Source organism: Chelonoidis abingdonii, chromosome 26 (assembly GCF_003597395.2).
Source record: "Chelonoidis abingdonii isolate Lonesome George chromosome 26, CheloAbing_2.0, whole genome shotgun sequence".
NCBI lineage: Eukaryota > Metazoa > Chordata > Testudines > Testudinidae > Chelonoidis > Chelonoidis abingdonii.
The window spans coordinates 12012848-12039529 of record NC_133794.1 but is presented as its reverse complement, the minus strand read 5'-3'; the positions used below and the strand labels follow the sequence as shown (position 1 = coordinate 12039529).

Genomic DNA, 26682 nt, shown 5'->3' with positions numbered 1-26682 from the left:
TCCTACAGCTGGATCAGAGTCCACAGCCTCTTCTCCCCACAGGCCTCGGAGATCCAATATCTCCTGTCTACTCCAAGTCGGAGTGCATCTAGTAGCCGGCACAGTCAGCCTGGCAGTTGCACTCAACAAGACAGAGCTGCTCAGTGTGCTCCCCACACTGGACAAACAGAAAAAGGCATTTGTAAAATTCACAAGGCTTTAAATAAAGGGTGACGGGGGTCTTCCCTCGGTAGAGTTCACCATTCTGACCAGAGCAGTCAGTGCCAAAGCATTGTGGGACAGCAGCTGGAGGACTGTTACGGTCAACATAGGTAATGCAGTGTCTACATTTATACTACGTCGGCCTCAATAAATCAGCCGTGGCTCAGGGAAGTGGGGTTATGATGTCGGTATCATGGAGAGCTCCTATTGCTGGGAGACAAATTTAAGTGTAAACATATAGGTGCTGACCGGTGGGTGCTCAGCACTCACTAACCACAGCAGATTGGGGGTGCTGCCGATCAGCTGTTTGGCGCTTGGGGGAGAGCGGAGAGCAGCAAGCAGCGGGGACATCAGGGGAGGGGTTGGAGCAGGGGCAGGAAGAGGTGGAGTGAGGGTGGGGCCTCTGGAGAAAGGATGGAAAGGGGGTTGGGCCATGGGACAGATCAGGGATGGAGCACCCCTGGGGAAAAATAAAAGTCAACACAAACGTGTAGACATGTGCACAAGTAGGTCAATGCAAGGTGGCTTACGCTGATCTAACTTTGTGAGGGACACCAGACCTTAGAGAAAGAAGAAAACAAAACCTCATGAGAACCAATGTCAACAAATCAATCAAAGCCAGTCAGGATACATTCACCTGGATTGCCTGTGCATGGCTATCATGGGCTCAGCAAGCCACAGAAAATAAAGATGGATCTGTTGCAGAGGCGGTAAAAAAAAACAAAAAACCCAAACACCTTTTCATTGAACTTTTTTCTTCCCCCCCATGAAAAATGGCTTTAAGACAAAACACAGATTTTCACACACATAGCTGATGCAGCAAGCCCAGAGGCACCAGGCTATGAACTGCCAAGCCTAGAGGCTCAGCCTTGGCACAAATTAAGCACTGCTCGTAGGGTCGCCAACAATCCCTTATTACAAGGGACGTCCCTTATATTTTTTCCTCTCTTTACAACAAGATCGGGAGTTGCTGCAAAAAGCAGCTGGAAATATCCCTGGTGAATGTAAGTGAGCACTGCTTATTAACTATTATTATTATTAATATTAATAATGACAATGGTTATAATAATAACGATGATAATCTTAGGAGGTGGGGTGAGGCAGAGATACTAAGCAAATAGTCCCTTAGTTTTGAAATACAGTGTTGGCAACTGTAGAGTTTATCTTGGTTCGGCATGATCCTATTAACCTGGTACAGGGAGCAGCATCACCCATGTCTGTCATCCGGATCCCTGAGCAAACAAAAGCAATGCTGGATACCCTAGGAACAGCTGGGTAGTTGACTATTGTGCTCAGCAACTTAAATATTTTGGCAATTAGACACACTGAGTCATTACCTGCACGTTGGGGAAGCAGAACAATTGCTCACAACCACAGAGAAAGGGCGATTATGGGGTGTATAACACCCACGCACTCAGGAAACGTGGTTGTGATTCTGAACACGAGACCGTGGTGAGGAATAGTCACCAAAAAAGAACTGGCTCAACCCTCTAATTCTCCTCCTCCTCCAGACTCTGAATGAAACTTTTAAAAAGTTCATTAAACTCTCCAGCCAACGTGCATCATTTGCACTGGTCATAATTTCTTGCCAATCATTCTTAGAGTACAGGTCCTATCTCTGCCTGGTACTTTTGATCCCACCTCCCCAGTAGGGACTCTGAGACAGGGATTCCTTGGTCAGAATGCTAATGCACTCTGGAGGCCTGCTGAATCAAGCTCTATTGAGTTTATATATCTCTTTACAGACACACCTAGTGGCAGTCGCCAATGGTTTTATCACGTGAGGATACTGGAATGACTGGTCCAGGACAATATTTGCTCTTTCAGACTCCAGCTTCTTTCTGGTATTACAGATGCATCTTTGCAGGATGAGCGTTGCCAATACAGATCTCAGTCCCAACCCAGAGCCCCCAGTGTTATTCCAATCCTGAGCTATTTCACAGCTCTGCCAGTGCACTGCAGGCCTGACCCACAGTCCCCAGGCCCCCTGCTATTCCAGAACTCTGGATGCACCACAATCCGGACCTACATGTCTCCCCTACACAAACCTGCTATTCCAGTTCTGGACTGCCATATGCACTGCTCTGCCAATGCACCTCAACCCTCACCCGCAGCATGCCCAGTTCCAACTCTGCCACTGCAAAAGAGACTTGCTGGCATCACTGGACCAGTCCAGTTCTGCGTCTTTCCTTGGCAGACACCAGCAGACACGTCAAATTGATTGGTGGTTTATAGCTATATACACAAATGCCTGTTATGGACGAGGCTAAGTCCCACCGACCACATTCTGCTCGTGTTCTAATACAGGGTTTGAAAAAGCTAGAAGTTTTGTGCAGCAATGGGCCGGAGCCACAAAGAGCAACTTGAGGGCCGTGTTCAAACCTTCTTAAACTCCTGGGGCTTGGGGATCCAGGACTTATCATTTGGCCCAGTAAAAAAATACAGTCTAGTTCTGCCAAACTTCAGATGGACATGGCGAGGAGCAAGAAAAAAAAGAAAGCAAAACAAATAGATAGATAGATAGATTGATAGATAGGATATTTGGACCTGGGTCCAAACTCCAAAGTTGGAGGATGTCCAGATTGAGACAAGCTGTTCAGACCCATCTCTAGTTCCCCCAAAACACAACTTCCTTATTCACCCATCCCTGCTGAAAAGGCTGGTGGTGCTGAAGAGAGAGGATAAAGGAATGACACAGGAAGAGGGACTGTAGTAAAACGCAGGGAATAATGCAGCTCAGCCTTGTGTTTTATGGAATCTCTCGAGGCTAATTTATGAGCTCCTGAACTTGGCAAATGTCACATTCGCAGGTTAATAGAGGGGGCAGAGTCTGAAGCCAGATACAGCTGGAACAAGAGGAAAAAAAGCTTCAGGTTTCCAAAGACCCTGACCCCACCTCCTTCAGCAGCAGGTTCCTGGATTTTCTGCATATATACATATATAGATAGATAGATATCTCACACCCCAGCACCTTTGCAAGGAGAAGCCACGGGAGCAGCCATCAAGCAGCTTTTAGGGTCTCTCCTGGCAAACCCCATGATGTGGGAGCTCCGTTCAGTAGCCTTCACCAGGGCTGTCTTTGCTGAGTTTCTGGCCACGCTGCTCTTCATCTTCTTTGGCCTGGGCTCTGCCCTCAACTGGCCTTCAGCCCCCCCAGACATCCTGCAGATCTCGCTGGCTTTCGGCTTCGCCATTGCCACGCTGGTCCAGGCCCTGGGGCACATCAGCGGGGCACACATCAACCCGGCCGTGACAGTGGCTTGCCTGGTGGGCTCCCACATCTCCTTCCTCAGAGCTGTCTTCTACGTGGTGGCGCAGCTTCTGGGGGCAGTCGCCGGGGCAGCTCTCCTGCACGAGCTCACCCCGCCAAACATCCGGGGACACTTGGCCATCAACAAGGTAAGGATTCTGCCAATGCAGGGGCTCTCAGAGGGGACGGGAGTGATGGGATGGGTAGGGCTTTTGGAGAAACTAAGGCAAGTCAAGTGAGCTCACGTATAGCTGGGAATAGAACCCTGGAGTCCTGCCTCCCAGACCCCCCTTGCTCTAACCCGACTCCCTCCTTCTGCTGGGAATGAACCCAGGTGTCCTGACACCCAGCACTGTGTTCCAACTACTAGACCAGGCTTACTTCTAGCTGTGGGATCAGAACTTGAAGGTTCTGCTCCCAATTCCCCACTGTAAGGATTTCCCAGTGCTGCCTATGACACCGACCAACAAGAGTCAGGACATTCACAGCCAAGCTGCCATTTTGACATAAGAGATGTTGCAGTTCCTAGCGCTGCTATGCTTAACCCTTCTCTGGCAGCATATCCCACCACCTCTACAATATCCTTGTCTGTCTCCCTGCCACGTTAGGTCCTGGCAGTATTTCCAAAACGCTTGTTAGTCTTTAAGGTGCCACGAGTACTCCTGTTCTTTTTGCGGATACAGACTAACACGGCTGCTACTCTGAAACCACTAATTATCATGAGACTCAGGACATAATCATGAGAATTGGCAACACCGGACTAAAAGGCTAAAGATGATGGGGGCCAGCTTCTCTTCTCATGAGGCCTTGTCTACACCCAAAATTTCCCTGCTTTAAGTATACCACAGTGAAAGCAGTTCAACCTCCCCCAGTGTGAATCCTCATACCTGTATGACTTATTCCTGCAAGGGAGGAGGAATAAGGTTTGCTGGTCTGAAGCACTTTTACGGTAGGAGCTGTACCAGTATGACGACTGCATCTTAAAAAGGAATCACATTCCCTAAATAACTGCGCAAAGTCTGCACTGCAATCAGAGGTGTGATTTAATTTGCCACACATGTAGACAGACATCCCTATTTTGGATACAGCTAGTGCCACTAACAATAGCAGAGAACCCAGGTAGCCGGATTTTGCAAAGGGAGTTCTCAGTGCAACAAAAATCAGTCTACTCACAGGACCACAGGCAGGAAACTTGTTTCTTTGTTTAACTCAGGGGTTTTCAAACTGGGGGTCGGGACCCCTCAGGGGGTCACGGGGTTATTACATGGGGGGGTCGGGAGCTGTCAGCCTCCACCCCAAACCCCGCTTTGCCTCCAGCATTTATAACGGTGTTAAATATATTAAAAAGTGTTTTTAATTTATAAGGGGGGAGGGGTCGCACTCAGAGGCTTGCTGTGTGAAAGAAGTCACCAGTATGAAAGTTTGAGAACCATTGGTTTAACTGCATCGCAACAGAATCGGGGGATGGGGAATACTTCCCATGGACTAAACAGAAAGTAAGAGAGAAGTGGATCAGGACTCCAACCCATAGTACCCGGAGTAATCTAGTTAACCCTTTGATGACCACTTTACTACATCACTGCTCTTGCTATTCTAGCCACTAGATCAATGCTAGCTCAGCTATGTCTGTGTGCGCTGGGGTCACACCTCTGACTCCGGCAGCAGTGTAGACAGATCCTGTGTATGGACCAGGCTTCAGTAATGCCGGAGTTATGCAGTCCCTGGATTTACACCAGCATAATGGAGATCAGAATCTAGCCCTTAACCGTCGTGGCAGGCAAAGAGGTGATGCAATGAGATAGAAAAAAACAGCAGGTGAAATTTCTGGTTCTGTATAAAACATCTAGATTTCAATATTTAACAGCGCATGTCTCAGGCTCCAGCTGCATAGCTGGACCATGGATAAGATCTCAGCCAACCCCCGAGTGCCAGGGGCATCACAAATTGGTCAATTAACCAACAACCTCCAGTGGTACCGCCACTTACATTGGATTAAAGAAACATGAGCTGCCATTTATATTGCAAAACATACACTGGAGATGTTATCTCGAAGTGTGGTCAGATTAGGTTCGGTGCAATTGCTGAGCACAGAAGTGGCTGCTTGGAAAGGTTGACCTGGAAAATATACATGCTAGGTGCATATTGCTTGTGTGTGTGCATGAGAGAGAAAGAAAATCAGTGATTACCATTGTGAAAACTAAAACTCTCATTTCCAGACACTTGAACTTTTCAAATACTGTCTTGGGTCACAAGTGACGTGAATTTTATGGGGCTCATTATAGTACATGTCAGCACACCTCACAAGTAGTAAACTTTTGGCAGAATCTCCTTAAAAGAGGCCCAGCATGGGAACAGGGCTGCCCAGAGGATTCAGGGGGCCTGGGGTCTTTGGCGGCAGGGACCCCCCACCACTGAATTGCCGCCAAAGACCTAGCACTTCAGCAGCGGGTCCTGGGGTGGAAGGACCCCCACCCCCGCCACCGAATTGTTGCCAGAGACCCAGAGCGAAAGAAGCTCCGGGGGCCCGGGCCCTGTAAGAGTTTTCCGGGGGCCTCGGAGCGAGTGAAGGACCCCACTCCAGGGGCCCCTAAAAACTCTCGTGGGGGTCTGGGGCAAATTGCCCTACTTGTCCCCCCGCCCCCGGGCGGCCCTGCATGGGAATAGCACCGTACAAGAACAAGGAGACTTTTGACTGATACGGAAAGGCAGCAACCTCTGTAAAACGATGCCCAAAAATACTCTTGAACACAATGCATAACGAGCCTGTGGAACTCCTTGCCACAAGGTAGTATTGAGGCCAAAGAGTTCTGAAGGGCTCAAAAAAAACCTAGGTGGACCCCTGACTCCGATCCACTCTGGCAGTTCCTATGTTCTTTGCAAGTTAAGAGGATATGTTGACAGAGATGGAGCGATCCAGATAGGAGCACAAGTGAGGACTGAGGTGTACCGACAAAGTTAGAGGGGAGGAAGAGCTGACAGAACAGGGATTTTGCAAAGCAAGATACAGGGGCATCAGCTGGACTGTGTGGGAAACCTGGGACTGCAGGGGGTGATGCTGGTAAGACCAAGGTGCCTTGGCAGAGCTGCTTTCCTCTCGTTTCAGCTGCACAACGACACGACTCCAGGCCAGGCCGTCACCATCGAGCTTTTCCTCACCTTCCAGCTGGTGCTGTGCGTTTTTGCTTCCACCGATGACCAGAGGAGCGATAACGTCGGCTCGCCAGCCTTGTCCATCGGCCTTTCTGTCACCGCAGGTCACTTGCTGGGGGTGCGTCACAACAGCCTGGCTTTTGTGTTTTAGAGCCATGACATGCAAGCATGCCCACGTCCCAGATAGTTTCACTAGGCTGGGTGCTCTACAGAGCAGAGGAGGAATGGCCCAGTGGTTAGAGTGTCACAGCCTGGGTGTTGTAAAAGCTGGGTTTGATTCCTTGCTCTGCCACAGCTTTCCTGTGTGACCTTGGGCAAGTCACTTACACTTTCTGTGCCTCAGTTTCCCAAAGGGGGAGAGTAGCACTTCCCTGCTTTCAGGGGTGTTGTGAGACTAGGTCCGTTGATGATTGTGAAGTGCTGAAATACTACAGCAATGGAGAACATCCGGTATACGTGCAGTGACTAGCACAGTGGGGTCATGTGCATGGCTCCTAAGCACTATGGTAACACTACAAATGATAAATACCCAACATAGATCACTCCGGCCCCAGACTCCCCGAGCTAGCGATGCAGCAGGGACGAATATGCAGATTCCCTCCAAGGATCTCAGAGCCCTTTGCAAACATGAATGACCTCCTTTGAGATCTAGGTCAGTATTGTCTGCATATTACAGGGGAGGAAATTGATGAGACTTGCCCAACATCTGTATAGCAGACAAGGCTGTCAACAATTCTGTGCTTTACCCATTAGAGCAGGGTGGCTAACCTGAGCCACAGTAATATGTCAGCGCCTTCCACCACCTCCCGATCAGCTGTTTCGTGGCATGCAGGAGGCTCTGGGGGGGGAGGAGCGAGGGCATGGCTGGCTCGGGGAGGGGAAGGGGTGGAGGGGGGGCAGGGCCAGTGGCAAAGCCAGGGGTTGAGCGGTGAGCACCCCCCGGCACACTGGAAAGTTGGCATCTGTAGCTCCAGCCCTGGAGTCGGTGCCTGTACTCCGGAGCCACAGGTTGGCCGCTCCCCTGCATTAGACCGTGTTTCCATAATCAGTCCCAGCACTACAGGGAAACTCCCAGCTATTCCAGGCCCAGCCCCTTCCAGCAGGAGCCAGTGAGAGAATTTAGCTCCCTTTGCCAGCCGTATGACTGGTTGGTGAAAGATGCCAGTCATTCTTTTCCTAGCACAAGGTGACCTGGAAGACAAAAAGCTAGCGCCAATGAACAAAGCATGTGAACAACAGGCGAAGGCATTTAAAAATAGTCTTGCTGCTGAAAGGACTTGGTGGTTAATAATAATCGTGCCCCTTTTCCCCACCCCCTAGATCCACTACACCGGCTGCTCCATGAACCCCGCCAGATCTTTCGCCCCAGCTGTGATAGTAGGAGACTTCAGCGCCCATTGGGTAAGAATTCAGCCCCCAGCACTTGGCTGCAGATCTGGGTGCAGTTTTGGCAGGACGAGTTGCGGTGCAAAGGGTTGCCAGTTTTGGTTGGACGTATTCCTGGAAGTCTCATCACGTGACATAACCTTTAATTAAGGATTAATCTTTTAGTCCAGGAGACCCAACTCTAGCCTGTGTCAATATTTCTAGATCTCTCGAGAGTCAACCTAGCCGCTGGCATTTTAACCGTGAGAAGGCTAATAATAATATTGTCCAAACCAGGCTCTGGTTGCCACCTGGAAGAAAAATCTAGAGATTGGGAGCAATAGACGCAGCAAACCATAGCCCTTAATTGCCTAGCCAAGTGGGCTAAGTTGCAACAGGAAAAGGGTGTGTGGTTCATTGTATGTGAGTTGGCAGTAGGCACAAAACCTACAGAGACTTTAACTCTAGTTATTATCAAACTAATCTTTCCTGACTCTAGTCTAAACCAGCGTGGTTCAATTTTCCCATCAGATGTGGATGGCATTTATTTGGAATCTAAGTTTTGTGTTCAGTGAACCAGAAAAGGGGTAGAGGAAGAGACGCTTTGCTCCTTCTGGGCAAGTTTTAGCAAAGTTCTGAGAGTTTGACTGACTTCCTGGGTCAGAGGTAAGGCAACAGCCATCATGAAAAATGTTTCTTTTGCATGTTGACCAGGCAAATGTGCCTGCCAAGAGCAGATTCAGAACTGGAGCCTGGGCACACGTGGAAGCTGTGTTTTAGTTTTGCAGAACTTCATTGGTTCAGTTTGGGCAAGTTTGGTGAACACCCGAGTCTCATTTTACCCAAATCACCAAGGTTGAAGGTGGCTAGATAAATAAAACTAAAGTTATACTACTTAGCACTTATCTAATGAATATTCAAAGATCTCAAAGCACTTTATAAAGGGGGGTAATATCTCTATCTCCATTCACTCAGATGGACAAACCAAGCTGCAGCGAGGAGAGTGCCTTGTTTTAGATCAGAGAGCAATTTAATACTTGAACTGAGAAAAGAAAAGAAATCCTTCCTCTCTGCTTTAACCACTAGACCAGAGGTTCTCAAACTGTGGTCCACGGACAAGAGCTCCTTTCAGATGGTCTGTGGATAGTTCCCTCTAAGCTGCGCGCCAGGGCAGCTGCCCACGAGAGAATGACGGGTCACCCATTTAATTAGTGGAGCCACGCAGGCGTAGCTCCACTAATTAGGTGCCTGAACCCTGGAGAAGACGCACATGTGGTGGTGGCCTTAGGAGGAATAGGGGATAGGTGGGAGGGGGCAGTGGGGTGAGAAGAAGGGGTGGGGGGAATTTGGGATGTGCAGGGCTGCAGCGGACAGAGAAAGAGGCGACTTTCCCCAGCTCCAGGGATGCAACTGCCAGGGAGAGACCCCCCCATCCTTCCCAGCCTCAGCTCTGCAGTTCCTGTGGTGGGGGAGAGACCCCGCCTCTCCTTCCCAGCCCCAGTTCGGGGGCTCCTGGGGTGAGGAAGAGAGGGAGAGACTCCTCTTTCTTCCCAACCGCAGCTCAAGGGCTGCCGCGACGGGGGAGAGAGAGCATATCCATCGCATTAGAAAAGTAAGACTACTGATATTAAAATATGAGTTGTGTGCTTTTATCTGTAGAACAAAAAAACCATTAGTTATAAAGTTTTTTTAATAAAGTGCTTTTATCCAAAGCGCTTTACAATACTTAGCGAATGGTACAAACAACATTTGGAAAGATCATTAAGTGGTCTGCTGAGCCCCTCAGCAATTTTCAAGTGGTCTGCGGAAAAAAAAGTTTGAGAACCACTTTCGTTTCTAGAACTGGGACTAGATCTCAAGAGACCTGGTTCCCAGTCCCAGCCCTGATCTAACCACTGGTCCACATTCTCCACAAAGGCTGGGAAGAGACCCCAAGGGTCACAATTCCCAAACTTCTATTCTCCCCAGCACAGCCCATTCCTTCCTACAGCTGAGCACAGAACCAAAGAGGTTAAATGCTCAATACTGCGTTCTTACCACAAGCCTGCATCACTTTCCAAAGTTTTCGTTTCATCACAATCCCTGAACCAGGTTTAGGCAATGGCTGCACAACAGTTTAAGATGCAATAAGTTATGTCGCTCAGTGGTGTGAATTAGCCACTCCCTGGAGCAACATTCTGGGATGCATTAACAGGTATGTTGTAAACAAGACACGAGAAGTCATTCTTCCACTCTACTCTGCGCTGGTTAGGCCTCAACTGAGTATTGTGTCCAGTTCTGGTCACCGCATTTCAAGAAAGATGTGGAGAAATTGGAGAGGGTCCAGAGAAGAGCAACAAGAATGATTAAAGGTCTTGAGAACATGACCTAGAAGGAGGCCTGAAAGAATTGGGTTTATTTAGTTTGGAAAAGAGAAGACTGAGAGGGGACATGATAGCAGTTTTCAGGTATCTAAAAGGGTGTCATCAGGAGGAGGGAGAAAACTTGTTCACCTTAGCCTCTAATGATAGAACAGAAGAATGGCTTAAACTGCAGCAAGAGAGATTTAGGTTGGATATTGGAAAAAGTTCCTAACTGTCAGGGTAGTTAAACCTGGAATAATCCTTGGAGGTTGTGGAATCTCCATCTCCGGAGATATTCAAGAGTAGGTTAGATAAATGTCTATCAGGGATGGTCTAGACAGTATTTGGTCCTGCCATGAAGGCAGGGGACTGGACTCGATGATCTCTCGAGGTCCCTTCCAGTCCTAGAGACTATGAATCTATGAAACATAATTTATGCCAATTTAAGCCACCAGTGTGGACCGTGCTATGAGAAGTTGGGGGTGGATTAATTAAGTCAATGGGAGAGCTCTCTCCCACCAGCTTAGAGCCACTGCACAGAGAGTTTACAGCAGACTTAGATTTAGTGTTGCAAAAGCTCATTGGTTTGCTCTTGTTTTCACAAAACCAACCACTAAAAAAAACCAAACAGGATTGTTTTCAGATCCATTTGATCAGAACCACCAGCCCTTGGAGGATGGGAGTTTGGACAAAAGGTTCTGTTTTGGATCCATCTCTGGTCCAAATGGCAGCGGAGATCAGGATGGAACAAATATAGATGTATGTATGTGTGCCACTGGGATGAAAAGTTTATGGACGTAGGCAAATTTTGAGCCTCGTTGGTTCCCAAATGCAAAGTGAACTCAAGCCTAGGTGGCTTGAAGACCAGACTCAGATCCATAAATATCCGGTGTTCATCTCAAGTTCCAGCTAAATGTCTGAGTCCTACAGTTCATTTGGAAGCTTTATTTTTTCTCTCTCCATCTATCCAGGTCTTCTGGCTGGGGCCTTTGGCTGGCGCAGTGGTGGCCTCGCTGATCTACAATTATATTCTCTTCCCACACACTAAGACCCTATCAGAGAGACTTGCCATTTTCAAAGGCTTCGAGCCTGAGGAGGACTGGGAAGAGCGCGATGTTCGCCGGAGGCAGTCGATGGAGCTGCACTCCCCACAGACTCTGCCAAGGGGCATGACGGAGAAAGTCTAGTGAAGCCGCCCTGAGCTGCAAACGGAGCTAGCCATGTTCTCCGGCATCTGTTCTAGACAAACACATGTCATGAGTGACAAATGCACTTTCCTCCCTTTTGCCGAGAAGTAAAGGTGCCAGAAGTTGCCCCAATGAACCATAAAAGGTTTGTTCTCATTGTTAGCTGTGCCCCTTTCCCTGGGCAATTCACTTAACCTTCCCTATGCTCGCAAGCTTTCCAGCTTTACGGTCCATCAACATTCCCTTGCCTGAACCAAACACCGGCTCCGCCTACAGAACATACTGACCCCTAGCGGCCTCAGCCTGGCAACCTCCAGGAGGCAGAACTCCTGGAACCGATTCCCAGCTCTGCCACCGAAAATCATGCGCCACGTCACTTCTTTTCTCTGTACCTCAGTTTCCGCAGCTGTAGAAGGAGGGTAAGACTTCTTCCCACCTCACTGAGCTCTTGTGATGGATTAACATTTGCTGAGCACTTGAAAGCGTTATATATTAGCATTGTTTTTATGACTTGCCATTTAATGGAGTGGGGAGATTGCTACCTATTCCAGTCCACTTCCCCCCACCCCCCATCTCAGACTTCTCTCACTGCTATGGCTGCTCGGACTCAAACTGGAGTTTGCCCCATGTAACGAGCAGCAAGCGTCTCACACACGGCCGATTCCATGCAAGGAACAGCACAGAAGGTTTTCCACAGAGATATGAAGGATGCATCATTCATTCTACCAGGAGAGCTTTTATAAACTTCATCTGGGTGGTTCCTCTGGGCTGCCAGCTCCCATGTTTCAACAGGGAACAACACCCCTCTGTATTCCCCAGAGCAATCTCCCCGCTTGTTCCCTAGACATTTGCCTCCAAGTCTAATTCATTGTATTCCCAAGCTCCTTCTTATTCCTGTATTAAATTGTCACAGGCATCCTTGAAGAGCTGCCACATCCCACCCCAGAGGTGACTGCATTTGCCCCAGCAGATAAAGCAGCAGTGGCTTAACATGTTCTGTGTCAGGACTAAAAATATGACTCCCTGCCCCCAAGGAAATTCAGAATTGTTTTAAAAGAAAACTTGCCCTACCTCTCTGTAGATTGAACTAAAGTGATAGAATTCACTGGTTTAAAATGTGATTTGAGTCTGTTGCAAAAAAATATAATTTAAATCACCAATTTTATTTTCTTTTTTTAAAAAATATTTCTTATTTTAGTTACTTTCCTAAGGAAAACTTAATTCTCACTGGCTGACAGAAGAACCCAAGAAACTTACCCAAAACTTGCCCTAGCAATCAGATGGCATAAATAATGACTGTATATATCTATTCAGATTCTTCATTTTTACATTTCCATACTAACCAATATCAGTAACTGTTCTCTTTCTGCTACAGACATTTAACTTATTGTTCATTGTGATTGTATGTAAAGCTAAAATGAAATGAAACAAAGCCATGAAAATGATTTTTTTAACCATGGTTGAATATTTGTTGTATTAATTTCAAATAAAGCCCTTTAAATGTGCTTTCACATATCAAATCAATAAAATAACAGACTCACGTTTATATAGTGTCTTTCATCCCAAAGTGCTTTACAAACTGCTTCCACAGAAGACCATATTCTGCTATCCTGACAGCAAATAGTAATTTATTCCAAGAGTAAAAGTATTCCTCAGAATAAGAACAGATGGTAGAAGTGGGTGCGTAATGATTACTCACCCACCACTGAAATGCAGCCAGCTCTGGGGTGGAACGCAGCCACCTTTCTATCACCAGCAACACACTACAGTTTTTTATTTGTTTTGGATGGTGAGACTGGACATATTAACCTTTTATCAACCCAGCCCACATCATCCAACAAAATAAAGATCAGTCCCTTTCCAGTACTCCAGTAAGTCACATTTTTATTACATGCTTGTGACAGATTCTGATCTCTGCTACACCTGTAGGCCAAATTCTCAGCAGGCATCAATTGACCGACACCAGTCAGTGGAGCTTCACCAGCTGGCAATCTGGCCAGTGACTTCAATGGATTGATGCTGATTTACGCCATCTGGGGAATCTGGCCCCTTAACTCCAGCGGAGCTACACCAATTTACATCAGTTGAGAATCTAACCCACTGACGTCAAGGGAGTTGCACTGAATTACAACATCTGGGGTAATGGCTTATTGACTTTAATGGAGCCAAACCAATTTATACCAGCCGGGAAGCTGGTCCCATCCTCTCCAAGGTATTTAGGTGCCTAAGTCCCACATGTGAGTTAGGTGCCTAAATACCCCTGAGGATCTGGGCAGCAGCTCATTGACTTCACTGGCTCTGTGGCAATATACACCACTTGAGAATCCCCCTCCTTTGCGGCAATGGAGCTAGGCCAGTTTACACTAGCTGAGAATCTGCCCCATTTACACCAGTGGAGTCGCTCCAGATTGACACTAGTGTAACTCAGATCGCACATGGTGTCGCAGGGATCGGAGTTGCCGGAAGGAAACCCAAGACTAAGCCAAAGGAACCGCACTTTGCAGCTGAGCTTCTGTTTATAAACAGTTTAACGGGGATCAATAAAAGAGAAGGCATTGTTTTAATAAGTGGCTAATCAATTGCAATAGATCATTGTAGAATCCAGCAGGTCTATAGGTTGCTTATAACCAACCATAACATCTGCTCCTGAGGTGCTCAGAAGCATGAATAATGGTATGTCTGTAACATGTATTATTAACTCTTTATAAACCATGGATCAATGGACCCTCAAAGCGTGGCTGCCACCTCAAGAAGGAAATGGAAATATTGCACGGAATAATCTCTTTCTCTCCCTGACTTGAGGTTTGTCCTTTGAGTCCTGATGCTCCAGACCTCTGGCCCATTGTTTTACTGATTCCACTGGAGAAGGGTGAAATGCTGGTGCTATAAATATGCAAGATCATATCATTTCAGAAATGCTCAGCCCACTGCTGCTTCAAGATGGCTCCAAGCCACCAAAATGTCCTTCTAACTCCGAAAACAGCAACCTAGCCACCAGCATTATGCAGGTACTCAGCATCAGAGGGCTGCCACAAAGGGTTTTTATTTTTCTCTCCCTTCCTCAATTATCGTCTGGATCACTTCAGCCATTACCCTGTGGCTACTAGATTAGCTGCCCGTAGGGCTCTCATGCTGCTCATAGCTTGGTTCAAGCCGCAGTCTCATGGCTGCAGTCTCTGGAGAATAATATTAATAACACCTCAGTAAACTGCAAAGCACTTGACAAAGGTAGGCAATATAATTATCCCCATTTTACAGATGGGGAAACTGAGGCACGGGGGGATGATTTGCCCAAAGTCACCTACTGGCAGAGCTGGGACCAGAACCCAGCTCTAGGCCAGCGCAGTAGCCACTAGGCCATACTGCGTCTTATCTGATCAAGCAGGCACACAGCCTCTTTATTGTTTTGCTCCTTGGTTAAAAACCATCAGCCGTTTGGCGGGGACATTTGTCAGTTCTCTTAATTCTATCGCAGGTCTCGGGATGCTTGCTGCTTTTCTTAAACTCCCAGCTCCTGTATGTGATTAGCTCACATTTAAGGGAAAAAAGTAAGTTTCTAACCTTTATGGTCGCAGAAAAAAAATATATTTTTGGATATTTTCTTCATTTTCAAATATATTGATTTCAATTGCTACACAAAATACAAAGTGTACAGGGCTCAATTTCTATTATTTTTTATTATAAATATTTGCACTGTAAAAAAAGAAACAAAAGAAACAGTATTTTGCAATTCACCTGAAAAGTACTTCAGTGCAATCTCTTTATCGTGAAAGTGCATTACAGAGTAGGGAATTACAGGTAGAACCCCATATATGTAAACAAACTTATGTGGCTTAGGGATTGGCTGAACAAGAAGTAGGACTGAGTGGACTTTCATAGAGACTAAGTCCATCAATGGCTACTAGCCAGGATGAGCAGAGATGGTGTCCCTCGCCTCTGTTTGCCAGAAGCTGAGACTGGGCGACAGGATGGATCACTTGATGTTACTTGTTCTGTTCATTCCCTCTGGGGCACCTGGCATTGGCCACTGTCGGAAGAGAGGATACTGGGCTAGATGGACCTTTGGTCTGACCCAGTATACCCGTTCTTATGACTTGTAGACTCTAAAGGTTTACATTGTTTTATTTTTGAGTGCGGTTATGTAACAAAAGACAAATCTACATTTGTAAAAGAGATTGCCCTACTGTACTTGTATGAGGTGAATTGAAAAAGACTATTTCTTTTGTTTACCTTTAGTACAGTGCAAACGTGTAATCAAAAATAATATCAGATAAGCACCGTACAATTTGCATTCTGCATTGCAAGTGAAATCAATCTTTGAAAATGTAGAAAAACATCCAAAATATTTATAAGAAGAAGTTTAAACAAGTGTTCTACTGTTATTGAACAGTGCGATTAAAATGGTAATTAATCGCAATTAAATTTTTTAATCACAGTCGTTTGTTTTGAGGTAATCACTTGAGTTAACTGCAATTAATTGGCAGCCCTACTGTTAACCCCATTTTACAGAGAGGAAGCTGAGGCACAGGGTGGCCAAGGCTAGGTCTACACTAGCACTTTTGTCCGTATAACTTATGTCACTCAGGGGTGTGAAAGAAAACACTCCTCCTGAGAGACATAAGTTACACCGACAGAAGCGCTGATGTGGACAGCACTCTCCCGCTGACACAGCTACCACCGCTCGTTGGGGGTGGTTTAATTATGTTGACGGGAGAGCTCTCTCCCTCTGGCATAGAGCGGCTACATCAGTATAACTGTGCCACCATAAGGTCTCTAGTGTAGCCATGGCTTCAGTGACTTACCTGAAGTCCCCAAGGAAATCTGTGCTACACTAGGGATTTGAACCCAGCTCCTTCAAGTCAGCTGTCACAGCTACCTTGCGTGGAACAGTTGTGCAAGGCAGGAAAATGGAATCTGCTGCTTTTGCAAGATCTGTAGGGGAGAGAAAAGAATCCGCAGGGACTGTCCTCCTAGTTTTCCACCCAGAGCCAGAATTACAAGTCCTCATTCCTCCCAGGTCTTTTCACTCCTTCCCAGCCTGCACCTGGCCCTCACCAGCCACAGGGCCTACCAGCATATGCGTCAAGAGACTCTTGCCTCATTCACAGACGGCACCGCTGGTTACTATCAAAAGCCGGCCTCCTGTGCTGGCTCTGAGCTCGGTGGCTGAATTTCCAGTCCAACAGGGACATGGCGGGGGGAATCCACACACAGAACCGGATTTTGTGGGACCACGGGCATTCTGCAGAAAATAATGTGTTTCTGCAGGGATCCTTTAGTGCTGGTGAAAGGTGCTAGACGGACAGTCCTGGAAGGTGAAGTTCTTTAATTATCCCCAGCTACAGTAGGGGAATGAAGCTTCATGCACGATCACCACTGCATCTGAGCACACACAATACCTCCCTCTACTCCCCCATCAAAGTCAGTCATCCCGAATCCAGCAGGAAGACTTATTGGGGAATGAAGTTTGTTCAGCAACTTGATCCATTCATTCTGGGCCTTCTAAAGTCCAGAGGACACTCAGGGTGGGTCTCCACTGCATCTGGAAGCGAGTCTCCCAGCCTGGATAGACAGACGCGTACTAGTGTCCTAAAAATAGCTTGCAAAATGTTGCGGCTCGGGCTTCGGAGCCCAGGATAGGGATTGAAAGGCCAGGCTCCAGGCCAAGTTGCAACATCAAAGCAACACCTACACGGCTATTTTTAGCATGCTAGCGCAAGTCTTACTTAGCAGAAGGCTGTCAACCCAGGCTGGAAGACTTGGTCCCAGATGCAGTGAAGATATCTCCTCAGATCTGAGAGGCCCATCTTATTACAAAGTACTGAATGATAGCAGTGCTGCCAATTTTCAGAGTTTTATCGCCAGCCTCAGGGTAGTGGGTGTTTTTCTGAAAGCCCCAGTCAGGCCCCAAAATTAGTTCAGCTGGGTTTCTTGTATTTGGGTTTCTGAACCTGTTTGGGGGATTGTTTATGGTTTAATAGAACAGGTCCAAAATTTGCCGGTGGGACACTTTTCCATCAGAAAAAGCAGTTTCATGAAAATCAAAGTCACTTCCAGCAGAAACATGGTGATTTGGATGCAAAAGGCTTTGATGAGGTTCTTATTGGAATGGGTTTTGATTTTTCTTTTTGAAATTTTATATTATCAATTTAAAAAAAAAAGTCAATCAGATTTTGATTGATCCCCAAATGATTTTTTTCAAAACATTTTGTTCCATGGGGGATTTTGGAATGTCAGAATTTCTAGCAGATGGGAAATTCTGCATTTCTATTTTTTTAAGCTTTTCTTTGCAAGCACAAGGACTAGAAATGAAAGCTGAGATTCTCACCTAATTACCTGACTCCAGCCTGACTTACGATTTTTGAACATTTGGAATTGGCCGTACTGCAAGAGTCAAGGTGAACTATGCAACTGAGAGAAAGCGGTGTTCTTGGGGGAAAGGGACTCGCTTGGAATTGAAGATCTTAGTGTAATTTACAATCTTCTCTGCGTCCTTTGGCAAGTGCTTTCATCCCTTGTGCCTCAGTTTCCCCATCTCTAAAATGTCTCGTCTATTTAGGTTGTAGACTCTTTGGAGCAAGGGTTGTCTTTGATTATGTGCATAAACAACATCCTCACGCTCAGCTGGGCTACTGTGATACCTGTAATAATTCAAAGAGCCAATTTGCTTCCCGTCCCGTCCCCCCCATACCCCAAATTAATAAAACCCCAGAAAATTCACAAATAGAATAAAATGAGTCTAATTCATCCAAAGAATTATTTGGTCTGTGGAGTTTGCTTAGATCTAGGGTAGATTCTCCTCTCACTCACACCAGAATAACTCCTCATTTACACCAATGCAAAAAAGAGAAGTAAAACTTTTCTCCCCCACACTCAGGGCTGCCCAGTGGGGGGGGGGGCAAATGGGGCAATTTGCCCCAGGCCCTACAGGGGCCCCTACAACAGTTTTTCAGGGCCCCTGGAGCGGGATCCTTCACTTGCTCCGGGGCCCGCGGAGCTTCTTCCGCTCCGGGTCTTTGGCAGCAATTTGGTGGCAGGGGGTCCTTCCGCTCTGGGACCCGCCGCCGAAGTGCCACGAAGACCCGCAGCAGGGGGTCCTTCCACCCCAGGGCCCACCACCGAAGTGCTAGGTCTTGCTGGGTGTTGCAAAGATGCCATCCTTTTTGGTGTATTTTACACATTAAATCACAGAGGAGGGCGCCAAGGGACATCTGTGGCATCTGACTGTTTAATCAGAGAAAAGAAAGGTCGGAGCTTCTATGAGTCCAAAACTTTTCCACTTGGGATGAGAGGTAGCAAGAGCTTTCAGCGTCCTCTAGTTGGTATTGAGTTATGGGATGCCTCACACACACACACACCCCCCCCCAAGGGATAAGCAATGGAGCCATTGCTCTTGCACCACACACCAGCCACGCTATAGGAAACTGCATAGGTAGCTCTGCCCAGATGTTTCTTGCTGAGCAATTTGGAACATTCTTGCTTGTCTTCTTCAGTCTGGGCATTGGATTTCCCTGGACTTCTTCCCATGCATCCTGCAGATCATGTCAGCCAGCAGCCTGGGTACAGACGTGGGTGGCACCCACATGAACCCAGCAGTAGCCTTTCACTTGGGGGCCAGCATCTCTTTGCTTCAAGCTATGCCCATATTATGTCCCAGCTTCCGAGGGCCATGGTTGGCATCAGAGTAACCTTGCTGCGTGAGTTGATTCCAGGGTCTCCCCAAAGGGAAGCTGAGCCTAATGGTGTTAAGTTCATTGATGGGGACATGGAATCAATGTTCCATGTGGATCTAGGTACCAACAGGAGTTGGGTCAAGTCTTTGGTGTGGAGAGGGTCACATGTAGAGGGAATCGGGAGTTCTTTGAGTAAGTATCTTTGTTGGAAAATGCCAATTCATTCAAACCAAAAGGAAAGGATCCGCGCTGATGAATCTCCTGTTTCCAAAAACACTGGAGAAACTTTTCAAAATTGTCCATGTCCCATTTCAACATTTTCCAAAGGAAAAAGTTTTGGGGTTTCTGGTTCCAAACAAGGTTTTGTTTAAAAATTTAAAGTAAAAAAAAACAACCCGAAATGGTCCAAATTAAAACAAAACGTTTCAAAGTTACAGGGATGAATTGTTTCAGTCAATCTGAGCCAAACGTTTTGGGGGGATTTTCCATTTGTGACAAATGTCAAGATTTTGATTTTGATGCAAGAGGGGACCATTTGTCAACATCTTGGAAATTCTCACGGGTCAGGGAAAACCATTTACCGCCCAGTTCTTGGCATATGTCATCTTTACCAAGAGATCATTCATTGGGGGATCCATTTATTGGACTTCCTTGACCACTGCAACCACTAGGCCACTGCACCTCCATGGGGCGTGCTGCGATATCCCCCATGCCCCACCCTGGAGATGCTGCAGATAACACCAGCTAAGACTGTAGCAAAGATGTTGCTGATTGCATCTCCTTGCGCAGTGGGAAAGCGTTGTGCAGTTTGTCTCAGGAACTCATCCAACAGGTAACCGATCCAAACTGCCTCTTCCAGCTAATCACTCCACCTCTATGCGAGGGGCTGGATTCTCCCCTACCTTGCACCAGCACTGATGCCTGTGCAGACCAGACTCGTGCTGATCAGGCAGTTTTCCACCCATCTTCCATGGGTGTAAAAGGTGACCTTGGCCCAGGCTCTCGACTGGTGTAAACCCACATAGCTACTTTGACTTCAGAGGAGCCACGGCCATTTACACCAGTTGGATTTGGCCCACCAGGTGCAATGCAGTCTCGAGTTTATGCAGTTCTGCATGTGTATTAAAGAGCTCCCTGAGTTTTTAGAGCTGTGGTTCACCCCAGCATCCTTGGCAGAAACTTCCTCTCCATGCTACAGCTGTGCAGCCTGCTATATTGATCACCTCCACCCCAGAGGTGGCTGCATTGCAGCTACTGTTAGTAACGGCAATACGTTGGGAGGAAAGCGAGCACATCGTTATCATTACAGAGTCATGCACGTCATAGCTTCTATAGGCAAAGCGTATGGCACACATCAGAGGATCTTTGCATTCCTCCAACCGCCCCTGCCCTCCCCTGCACATACACAAACAGGAGCCCTGCAGTCCCCTCTGTTTCAAGGACTCCCCCCAGCTTCCCCTTACCAGAGGTTCTGTGAACCCCCCTAATTGCCCTTCCTCCAATACCAGGATCCCCCATTTTGCCCCCCATGTCCAGCAGCTTTGTGTGCCCCCCACACACACACACACATATTCCCACTTCTCCACGCTAGGTCTACAAAGCCCCTCTCCCCAGTTTGCGACTGGACTAAAGCTCTACTGCATTCAGCAGTGGGTTCAGACAGAATGGGCTGTTGGGATAGTTTTCATTCCCACTAAATAGCAAAGTAACCCCAGGCTAAACCATCATTGTTAACCTATGGCTGACCTCCGCAGCTTCCCTTTGCCTCCCATTACAAAGCATGGCTGTGTTCCTCAGACCCCTCTTGGGGAGAAGGTACTCAAGCCACCAGGCCTGATTCTCCATTCTGTCAGCTCAAGGGGCCACCAGATCAGAATGGTGCACCGGTGTCAAAATGGAAATGAAGCTTTCACAATGCCATTCATTTTCCTTTCATGATTTCACCCTGCTGCCCCATGAATCCCACCCAATCCTTAGGGCCAGCAGGTGTAACAAGAGACTTGAAATTCAGACAGCTCAGGGGCTGGTGCATTTAGGGAGACCAGATGTCCCCATTTTATAGGGACAGTCCTGATTTTGGGGCCTTTTTCTTATATAGGCACATATTACCCCCCAACCTCATCCCAATTTTTCACTCTTGTCCTCTAGTCACTCTAGGTGCATTTCAATAGATATGCACACTCCCAAGGGCAGATCAGATCTTTGTTGCCTGAATGCTTAGCACATTAGTCAGTGGTGACTGGACACATTAAAGAGAAATCAGAATACTTAACTGGTAGATAGATAAGTCTGCAGTTGTTGTTGGACAAGAACTGGAGCCAACGATGGGAAGTTATTGGAAGTGGCATCAAAATGGGTGAAAGGGTTGAAGGTGAAAATCAGGATTCCTGGATTCTAATCCCAGCTGTGTCCCGGATTCCCTGGACACATCATTTTCCCTTGCTGTGCCTTATTTTCCCCACCACTAGATCACAGCACCTTTAACAACCAGTCTGACCTGAAAGATTCCCCTCCAACATACACGTCATAGGAGGATGCAGGACGAAGGCCATGTCTACACTGCAAAATTATGCCGATCCATGTCGGCATCCAGCCACCACAGTTATTAAATCGCTTGTGTGTGCGCACCCTTGGCTCTTTGCACCGGGAGAGCGGGTCGTCATCAGGAGCGGTTGTATCGATTCTACTGTCAGCATGGGGCATTGTGGGACAGCTCCTGAAAGCCAGTAACAATCGACATCAGCAACGCCAGGTCTACACGGAGACCGCGCCGACCTAATTACATCGACCGTGACTCGGTGCCGCTCGGGGAAGTGATGTAACGAAATCGGCACAGACAGGCTGAGGGAGGCTGGAAGGAAGAAAGGCAATGGATTATCCAGGCTTTATAACCATGGGAGGAAGATTAAGAGTGTGACACCCCAGATAATGAAGGGATGGATGGTGTATGGTTGAGCAGTTCTGATTCTTGCTAGTGGAAGCTTGTGGTGCTTACATGTGTGTATGTACACACACACACACACACACACTCCTACCTCTCTTAGCCTGGACACACACACAGGGTAGTTCACTACAATACACAATTAATGTCCACTTTGCCACTGAATATTCTTTCAAGTATCATCTGGTATCAGCAGTTACTATTAAATACTCCAGTGGCAAGAGCATGTGGGTAGGAAGAGGGGAGGGGACGCGGATATTTGCCATTTTTTCTGTAACTTTTATCATTATTCTGATCAATACATGCCTGAAATTTTTCAGAACTGAATCAGGTTCTTTTTGCTTAACCCCATTATATTCATCCTGCTGGTAGGTTTTAGCGGAAGGATTCGATTTCCTAATGTCATTACATATTTTATGGTAGGACCTATGAGTCTCCAGCTGTGCAGTACAAACCCAGAATGAAAAGAGCGATGCCCACTTCATGGAATTTACAATCTAATCTAATTTGACAGGCTCATCTCCTATGCTTTGCAATCCCCCATTGAAACTGACCAGTCAGAACTCTGGGCTGATTGGAAATTACAAATCGGTAGCTTCCCGATTGAGAATCAGAAAATGAAATCAACCATCTGGTGATTACAAGAAGCAGTGATTTATTCACTGAATAACAAACACCTTCATGGAAAAGGACATGTCTGTGTGTCAAATCTTGCAGAGAGCAGTTGGGCAAAGGATCTGACAGTTCTAATTTGTTCACACCCATCAGGCTCTGGAAGAAAATAGCTCCGGAAGTGGATGGTTTTGATCTTATTAGGTTACATTGTTTGTCTAAGAGCAAAATTAAGATTGCAAAGGTTATTAAGGAGGGTAAAGAAACACCCCCGTCCTCAGAGCAACCACAAAGTGCCTTTCTTTTGCATTCCTGGGAGTTTTCCCTATGAATCTATCTAAGCCTGCCTCCTCTCCCCCGGTTGGAGAATTTTCACTCTTGTGACCTAATTCATCAGGGTTCCTCACCCCCACCCCCAAAGAAATAGATCTGGAGTCAGATTCAGACTTGATGGAAGAAGGGGAGGGACTCTATTAAAGTCAAGGGAGTTTCACCCTCTTACACTCATTCTGGTTTGAATGTTAACAGTCTTTAAATGGGGTATTGGGTGACTGTTCTCCATAGACTGTCCTTTGATTTGTTTAAGGCCCGGTGGGTCTGAAACTGCACAATGGATGGCATGTGTGTTGATTGCTCGCCTGACAGGGAGATTCAGCCTCCTCTGTGCTAGCAAGGTTGTGAAAATATGCTCAGGAATGGGGTGGGGTGGAGTTTATGGGTATCCAACTGACTCTGCAGCTAGGGTTTGTGGGAGGTGGAAGGTCATTACTCATGTTGGAATCTAGCCAGGTCATCTTGAGGACCCAGCATACAAAACTTTCACCAGAATATGGCAATGGGGCAAGCTGTCTTAGGTTTTTCTTGGCTTAACAGACTTGGTTTTTCCTTCACTTTACTTTCTACTCATGATCCACATAACTGGGGGAATGTGATTATTATGAATTCTGCTGTTTCCAATCCATATTCATCTAGGATCTTAGGGATATCAGTTTCCTGCATGCTCAGAACTTCGGGGGGGCGGGGGGCAGTAGAGCAAGTCCCTGATTCTTAAGTTAAAGGGGAATCTCCCCAAGCTTTTAACAGAATAGGGAATAGAACACATGCAGTTCTGATTCCAAATCGCCTGGCAGAATGTGTCCCTGTATGGATTGCCAGAATGCAGTCACTGCTGGGGTGGAACACAGCAGCTGTTAGCAATGCTACAAATGGGTTTTCACAAGTCAAATATAAACCGCAAGAGGTGGAATGCAACTCATCTAGTTGAAATTTGGCTAGCAAACTCCCTAAACCTTGCACACAAAAAACGTTCTGGGATTTGCAGTGAACATGAGGGGAGTCCTGGCTTCAGTGATCCATGTGGCTAGGGGCTTTGTGCCACCCAGTGAGCTCAGCTGTTATATATCAACAGCTTATCACTTCCCGCAGTCCAGAGCTCAGAACCTGCACCCTTTTAGAGCCTTTGTGGGGTTTTGTGGGGTTTGTTTGTTCTTGGTTTTTTGCTCTAGATGAGCAGGCTGACATGGGAAAAGAGGTGTAAATCTGGAATTATTCCCATTCAAACCCAAGGCATTTACACCAGCATCACTGAGATCAAAATCTGGCCCTTGACCTTGTTAATGGTTTAACAAAAAATGGAAAATTACCAAATGACACATACTCTGTTGAAAGCATCCTGGCCTGGCTTCTTATGTCTGGTTTTGTAAGCAAGTAGTTTTTAAGTGAGGGGAAACTTGAGGTCTGCAAGACAAATCAGACTCCTGGAAGGGGCACAGCTGTCTGGGAAGGGTAAGAACTACTGCCCTGGAGAAGGGCTCTGTTTATTTACTGAATGTGTGTGAATCTCTGGCTTGCGAAAGCCAAAGGGGTAGAGTTAAGTATGTGTGAGTTTGCAGACTACAGGCCAGCTTTGCTTTCCAAAAAGCTCTGCCAATGCACCTCACTTGCAATATGCCTGAACACCCTGCACAGCTCTATCTGCCCCCCCACCGCACCCCCAGCGCCTCCCTCCTACTCCAGCCCTGAGCTTCCCCAATATCTTTGTCCTACAGCCCCCCCTGCTATTCAAATCCTGTCCCACCGCCACGGTGCTGCCAGTCCTTTGCTATGCACCTACCCAGCTCTGCCAATGCAGCTCACTGCTGCGGTCTCAGTCCTGGACTCCTATGCCAGCCTTCCCAGTGGCACCAGCTGTTATTTCAAACCTAGGCACTCTTCAGAGCTCTGCCAATGTGCATTACCCAGCTCATTCCAGCGCCAAGCTCTCCTGCAGTGCTGCCAACCAACCTCGACCCTGCTCAGCCTCTTCGGAGCTAAGATAGCAAAGCCGTGTGGTGAGGGGAACATGCCCAAATATCCACTGGGCACAAGGCTGCAACCCAGCCAAACCCATTCCACTAGGGAGCTTAGACAGGATTTGAAGTCCAGCTTCTTGGACCTCCCTTCCCCACAAGCAGCCAGATACGACCAGAACAGCAGCAAACAGGAAAATATTTTCCCTTTAGAGCAGTGGCTCTCAACCTTCCCAGACGACTGTCCCCCTTTCAGGAGTCTGATGTGTCTTGCGTACCCCTAAGTTTCACCTCACTTAAAAACTACCTGCTTACAAAATCAGACCTAAAAATACAATACAAAAGTGTCCCAGCACATTAGTACTGAAAAATTGCTACAAGAGAGTTTGCTGCTGCTCTGGTCCTATCCGGCAGGTGCGTGGTTGTGAGGTGCACTGGCAGAGCTTTCTGGAAAGCAAAGCTGGCCTGTAGCCTGCAAACACACACATGCTTGACTCTACCTTGGCTTTCGCAAGCCAGAGAGTCACACACATTCAGTAAGTAAACAGAGGCCTTTCTCCACCTCTGCAGGTGAGTGTTTGCAAGCCCAGAGTACACCGGGCAGGGGAGGGGGCTGGAAAGGTGCTATTGAGTGTTACCAGAGGCTGTTCTGTGCAAAGGCAGGGGAATTCTGCTACTGAGCTTTCCTCTCAGCCACAGCCAATTCTCTCATGTCTCTTCCATACAGGGACTCTCCTCCCACCCACCCCCTTCCCTGTCTGAGACCCGAGATACCTCTAGGGTACTAGTTCTCACCCTTCCCAGACTGCTGTCCCCCTTTCCAGGAGTCCGATTTGTCTTGCAGACACCAGGTTTCTCCTCACTTAAAAACTACTTGCTTACAAAACCAGACACAAAAATACAAACGTGTCCCAGCGCACTCGTACTGAAAAATGGTCTTTCTTTCTCATTTTTACCATCTAATTATAAAATACATCGATTGGAATCTAAATCTTGTACTTGCATTTCAGTGCATAGTACATAAAGCAGTATAAAAAAGTCATTGTCTATATGAAATTGTAGTTGGTGCTGACTCTGCTAGTGCTTTTTATGTTGCCTGTTGTAAAACTAGGCAAAGATCTAGAGATGAGTGGAGATACCCCTTGGAAGACCTCTGCGTACCCCCAAGGGTATGCGTACCCCTGATTGAGAATCACTGCTCTAGGGTCCCCACGCCCCCCGACCATTGCTCCTGGGTAGATGCAGCCAGATATCAGAGATATGGAGGTGAAGGTGCTGATCAGCACAGAGCCCTCAGGGTACAAAGTAACCCCTGCTCTATAACACATTCTGAGGGCATCTCTTCCAGATAAGTGGCATCCAGAAGAAAAAGTCACAATGGATACCAGCAGTAGTGGGTACGGGAGCGGAACTGACATTCAGGGTAGCCTGGCTAGCCACCATGGCACCTGGTTCATTGTAGCCTAAGATACATGCTGCCATCTAGGAAGGAGTATGGCAGAAAGAGATCTAGGGATTATAGTGCACCACAAGCTAAATATGAGTCAACAGCGTGATGCTGTTGCAAAAAAAGCAAATGTGATTCTGGGTTGCATTAACAAGTGTGTTGTGAGCAAGACACGAGAAGTCATTCTTCTGCTGTACTCTGTGCTGGTTAGGCCTCAGCTGGAGTA

General features: G+C 47.1%; 1 protein-coding gene across 1 annotated transcript; it reads left to right on the top strand.

The window, feature by feature from the left end:
- The first annotated feature begins 3237 nt into the window (after positions 1-3237).
- LOC116828440 (aquaporin-2) lies at positions 3238-11495 on the top strand. The gene is made up of 4 exons (XM_032786669.1): positions 3238-3600; positions 6555-6719; positions 7922-8002; positions 11280-11495. The coding sequence occupies exons 1-4, from the start codon at positions 3238-3240 to the stop codon at positions 11493-11495; spliced, it is 825 nt and encodes a 274-aa protein (XP_032642560.1).
- Positions 11496-26682: the final 15187 nt, after the last annotated feature.

Excerpts from the sequence above, each read along its gene's own strand:
- LOC116828440 (XM_032786669.1), top strand. The coding sequence starts at position 3,238 with ATGATGTGGGAGCTCCGTTCAGTAGCCTTCACCAGGGCTGTCTTTGCT. Across the intron at positions 3,601-6,554 it reads GACACTTGGCCATCAACAAG|CTGCACAACGACACGACTCC; the intron begins GTAAGGATTCTG and ends CTCTCGTTTCAG. Across the intron at positions 6,720-7,921 it reads CCGCAGGTCACTTGCTGGGG|ATCCACTACACCGGCTGCTC; the intron begins GTGCGTCACAAC and ends CCCACCCCCTAG.